Below are 5,748 nucleotides of genomic sequence, written 5' to 3' on the forward strand. Positions count from 1 at the left end.
TGTTAACAACTCAGTGCAAGAAGTCTGAAAAAGAATGCATCCTGACTTTTGTCACTAGCCAACAGAGACATTCTTCAAGTGCTCCTTTAAGACAGCTTTCAGTAAGTACACCAAAAATCAAAGCAACTACAATAACTTACCACCTAAAAATGTACTACTGTATGTCATAAAATGACAACAAAAGCTGGTTATACAGCTTAAAATACTCCACTATGAGATATGCCTAAAACTACATTATATCCTTCTGCCTTCGTAAAGTGCTCTTGCCATTACTGTGACACATAAAATAGAGCCACTAACACAAAAGAGTCTTCACAAAGACAGACGGTAGATTTCTGACTGAAACCTGACGAAGCGTAATACCACATTTCCAAAAAATATCAGGAGGTCTTAAACTGCTAAAACCAGCTCATCTTGCCTCTTACTTGAAAACCAGAGGCAGGAGGCTGGCTGCAAACACCCGTATCTCACAAAACAGAGAGAGTACCAGGGACTGCAAATGTGTTCCTACTCTGTTTTTTCACTGCAAGGTATGTAATAGCTACTTCAGCCATGTTTAAGTATACGCCTCAATTCTAACTGTTGTGATGATCTGTCTAACATCACATCTATTTGTATATTGTAAAACAACACTATACATAAGAACTTACTGCAGATGGTGTTTTCTACACATGCAGAATTACACAGACCTGACACTGCCTCATTAAAACTACTGTGCTCTCACAGGCAACATACTTAAGATAAGTCACTGTCAAGTCCTGTAGTAGTTTAAATGCCAACAAAGCTTAGGCACCAAAATGTATTCCACTTCTAAGAAACATATTACAAGGAATTCTTACAGACTATGAACACCAGCTTTCCAGAGTGAGGTCTGCTACTGATAATCTCTCCAGATCGAGGGGGATTACATTATTACATTTGTTTATTATTGTTCATTCAGAGGGCTTTCCCCTAAAAAGCACATTAGTAAAAAACTAACAAGAAGTTAAAATAAAATAGTACCTGCTATGCAAAGAAGCCAAAAGAGGACCTAGGGATCTGAGGGTTCACAAGCTTCCACAGTATATTTAACTCATACCTTTTTTTTTTTTAAACAGTGTTTTTGTTTTGTTAGGAGAAACAAGTAAGTTTACAAAGTGATTTTCACACTGTTTCAACACGTCTTTTACTGCAGCTATTACTTCCACTCGTTTTCTAAATGGGCTCCTACAGTTCTCAGGGGCCCATCTTTGGCAACCAACTTTTTTATGGACTCCCTAGGAAGCAGGTCATAGTCCTCAGTTTAGCACTACTTCTGCCAGGTAGTTGAGCATTCGAAGTCACAATACAACTGCAGGCTCACTCCAGAACTCATAAACGGGACAATAAAACTAGTTTCGTCATAAGTCTCAAGACATTTTGGTTTTTGCCTTTTAACGCTTAATGGAAAACTTTCATCAGGTTCAAGTATCACAAAATGTAAAACTTCTTTAATGTTCTGTTGTCCAGTGTTGACAAAAACCTTATGATAAAAGCTAGAAAGCAGAATGGTGTCAATAAATGTCAGCTTCAGTAATTAATGCCTTGGCCCCAAAACTAACAGTATTCTTTTTTAAAGACAAGCTGACACATACTATTTCTGCGATAACTGCTAACAACCCAAGATCTTGGTAAGCATGTGTTCAGTCCTGCCTGCTCAACAGGCAATCACTCTCTGCTGCTACTGCTGGAGCAAGAGTACCTCCACCTGTACTTCACACAGCCTCCTATTTTCATGACCTAGTCTTCCATTTACTGATGACATCTTCAAGTCTACCACATGATGATATCTAAGTAAACAGAACTCCATTCCTCCACCAAACTCAGCCCTTCGAAAGTCTTCCACCAGCGGCTCTCAACCCCGGTGCCGCGCCAATTCAACTGGTTTCGCTTCATTCTCAAAAAGGTCGATTGACTGCGTGAGAAAGGAAATAAAGGGGTTGCGTCTGAGCCGTATGAATGTGTGCCGGTGCCCCTTCAGGAAGCCGCTGCACATCCTGTTTCTCCTCTGGCTTTGAAGTCCTCCCCAGGCGCACCACACGATCTGTTTTCCTCCCCGGCTCATCCTTTGGTTTCCCACGTTACTGCATCTACAGGTATTTTTAGTCAGCGCTCCCTAACCACCAAAATAAAGCCACCGGCCTCTCTCTCTGCCTCCCTCTCACTCGCACACACGCTATACGACGGAACAGAAGCATTAATGACCGTTTCCAGAACGGCCCTCCACCACCAACTTCCTGCACATCAATCATTTCGCAATTTCTGCTTGACAAACAGACTCCGGTGCCCGAGGTCTGGAGGAGAAGGGGGCATTTCCAACTCGGGGAAACCCTCCCAGCTTCCCAGCCGCTCCGCGCCTCCGACAGCCCCGGCCCCGCGCAGACCCCGGCCCGGCCCGGCCCCGACCCAGCCCCCGCCAGCACGTGCTGACCGCGCCCGCCACAAAGCCCGTTCCCGCTGCGGCGCGGCCCCCACACCCGCCCCGCGGGGCACCGCCGTGAGGGGCGGCTGCCCCCTCAGCGCCTCCACCCCCCCACCACCGCGGCCTCAAGGCCCGCCCCGCCGCGGAGCCAGGGCAGGAGCGGGCAGTTGAGCGCGGCGGCCCCTGGCGCTCGCCCAGCCCAGCTCCACCGCAGCGCCACACTTACAGATCTTCCCCCGCAGGTTCTGCAGCACCCGCACCTCGTCGCCGCTGTCCCCGGCCGCCATCACACCAACAGCGCCGCCGCCGCCGCCTGCGCAGTGCAGCGCGCCGCGGGGGGAAGGAAAAGGAAGGGCGCGGCGCGGCGCGGCCCGGCCCCGCCGCCGCCGCTCCGCCCCCGCCGGCCACCGCCTTCGGGGGACACCGGAGACCCAAGCGAGGCGGGGCGCGGCGGCGCGCATGGGTGCTCGCGCCCGTCTGGCGGCAGCCTGGTGCGCGGGGGCTCCGGCCTCGCCGCGGCTGTACGGACCGTGCGTTGCCGGGGGCCCGGGGCTCCGGGCCGCCTCCGCAGCCCGCCCGGACCGCCCTGCCCCTTTGTGTGGCTCTTACAGGGGCAGAGGGGCTGCGCGGCACGTTAAACGCTCATTCGTGGCATTAAACGGCTGAAACGAGTGACGGAGCTGGTTGCTTTGATTTTGGCGTGTTGGGTGCCTGTCCCCGTTAAAAGTGTGCGATGGCTTCTGTCGAATCTTCCTCTGCTGTCACCTGTTCACTTTCGCCTGTTCGGCCACGTAGGAAATGCCATAAAACCAGTAGGAAACGGCTCGGTTTCCAGCACTGCCTGAGAAAACCACCGTGAGCAGCGCGGCCTAGCCACCCCAGGCCTAGGGTTCTTCGCTTTATTACACCTGGAAAGCCCTCTTCAGTCTGCCCTTCTATTAAAGCAAAGGGAAGTGTGGGAATTTTCAGCCCAGCATTTGTCATTTGTCTCTAACTGAAGTCCTCTGCTGTGGTGCTCTGACCATTTTTTATTTCTCCTGCACAAATTTTGCCATTACTGTTACAATACAGCATCGAGCCACATAACCTGACAGTCAGGCACTGCTGTGCCTCATTCCTTGGTGGCTTTCCCTGCACCCAGCTTCTCTCCTGCTGCGCCTTGGGCAGCGATGAGGTTCCTTCCTCATCCCCGCGCTCCGCATCGTGGCTTGGGCAGGACGGGTACGTAGTGGTGGACAGGGGGCTGGCAGGCAATAAGCTGCACAGCAGCAGTAATGGGTGTATTTGTATGCATGCGTAAACCCAAATCTACACCAAGACACGAGTTTGCACAAGCTGAATAGAATAACCTGTTAGAAATGAGAGGTACAACTCAGTACAAACTGAGGAGTTGGTTATCTACAGTTGGCTGTCTAGGTCGGCTGCCCTGTCTGACCTGTGGCTGGTGAACCAAGGCTAACCCGGGAAGAGTCAGACGTAGCAGGGTAGCACTCTGAGAATGAAGACGTAAACTGTGGGTTGCGACATTTTAAAGCTTCGATTGTATGACTCTAATTCTTCCATGCTCTCTCAAAAGTTAGGATTACAGTTGGAGTTTACAGTTTAACTTAGCATCGGCTTCCTTCAAAGCACAGTCCTCCTACCGACATTAGCAACACAACTTTTTGTTTTGCCTCTAATTCCTGACACTCCATTTTATTTTAAAAGTGCCTTGTTTTAATCCAACATATTATACTCAGAATATTGTTTCAATTGGGTAATGTTAATTTTCAGCCTCCAAGTTACATTTTGGGAGGACAGGTAGGTCTGTTCAGCTAAGGACATGGTTAGGACAAACACTAGTGTGCTAAGTTGCAAACTTAGAGGAAAGATTTATTCATTTAATAACGGGGATGTAAACAGAGGGATCTTTACTCTTGTGAGGTAACCTTTAATGTCAGCCAAGGTGTTGAATTGTCAGTGATAACTGCTATGCCAAGGAAGTTTAGAACAAATAAAAGCCATGATGACGCTTGCTGGCTTACTTCATTTGCTTCTGCCTGTAGTTTAGTGTCATGTTATCTAATGGAGATGGGTCCTCACTGGAGAAGGTCCAGAGGAGGCCATGAAGATGATCAGAGGGCTGGAGCAACTCTCATGTGAGGCCAGGCTGGGAGAGCTGAAGAGGAGGCTCCGGGGAGACCTTAGAGCGGCCTCCCAGTGCCTGAAGGGGGCTGCAGGAAAGGTGGGGAGAGACTCTTCAGCAAGGCCTGGTGTGGCAGGACGAGGGGTGATGGTTTTAAAATAGAGGGAGGCAGATTTAGATTGGATATTAGGAAAAAATTTTTACACTGAGGGTTGTAGAGCACTGTCCCAGGTTGCCCAGAGAGGCGGTGGATGCCCCATCCCTGGAAACATTCCAGGCCAGGTTGGCCGGGGCTGTGAGCAACCTGATCTGGTTGGAGATGTCCCTGCTCCTGGCAGGGGGGTTGGACTGGGTGGGCTTTGAAGGACCCTTCTGTGATTCTATGATTCTGTTTTACAGAAGACAGCAATATCATTCAGCATATTTGTTCTAATTTTGGGTATGTCATAAATGAGGATTGACTATCATTTTGTTCAGATGCAAAATTTTGAGATGACCCACTTGTCTCTTTAATTTGCATTTGAAATAGAGAAAAATATATTTGTTATATGTAGCAGACTTCAGATTTTTTTTTTTTAGTTATACATCTCTCCTGAGGACCATCCCAAAATGACCTGCATAATTTATCTTAAATTTCATTTTTAATGCAAGCTACAGGCTAGTGACACCTAGCTGAAGGGGGAAGTACTCTGAATACCCATGATCTCTGTTGAATGTATCTTTGTATTTGCTTACGCAATTGGATATTTGCATTCTGAACTATGTTTCTGGAGAGGAGTCCCAGCAGATTTGAAGTACACTCTGTAAATTACACAATCTACACTGCAAGGTTACTATCAGAACTGAAAAGAAAATACCTTTTAAAGTTTCCAGTCCTCGTGAAAACACATTTAAGAGGTTGCAAAGTATTAAACACAGTTCACCTGTCTTCCAAGTCCTTTAAGATACGGAGCAAGTAGATTCTGTTCACTTCAGCACTGCGTTCACCCTTAATGGGCCAGGAGATACCATCACTGCTCTAGAGTGTTCTCAATTCACTGTTCCGACCTTAACGAAGGGAACATTTGGTAACTGTATTGCTTAATCTTCTCATGAAATAACTATTAGAAGATACATATCTCTGGATCTTACAGATTATGTAAGTATTACCATAACTTAAAAAATGGAGAGACTTAGAGAAAAA

At 47.9% G+C, this 5,748-nt stretch overlaps 1 protein-coding gene across 2 annotated transcripts in view; it reads right to left on the reverse strand.

Annotated features, from left to right (window-relative positions):
- RASA2 (RAS p21 protein activator 2) overlaps positions 1 to 2,744 on the reverse strand; it is a 53,421-nt gene extending 50,677 nt beyond the window's left edge. For both annotated transcript variants that reach the window (XM_086754421.1, XM_086754420.1), the window contains exon 1: positions 2,667 to 2,744. In XM_086754421.1, the coding sequence (XP_086610547.1) occupies positions 2,667 to 2,727 (61 nt within the window). In that variant the 5' untranslated portion in view covers positions 2,728 to 2,744. The remainder of the gene's footprint in view (positions 1 to 2,666) is intronic.
- Positions 2,745 to 5,748: the final 3,004 nt, after the last annotated feature.

Source organism: Chlamydotis macqueenii, chromosome 9 (assembly GCF_036417535.1).
Source record: "Chlamydotis macqueenii isolate bChlMac1 chromosome 9, bChlMac1.mat, whole genome shotgun sequence".
Lineage (NCBI taxonomy): Eukaryota > Metazoa > Chordata > Aves > Otidiformes > Otididae > Chlamydotis > Chlamydotis macqueenii.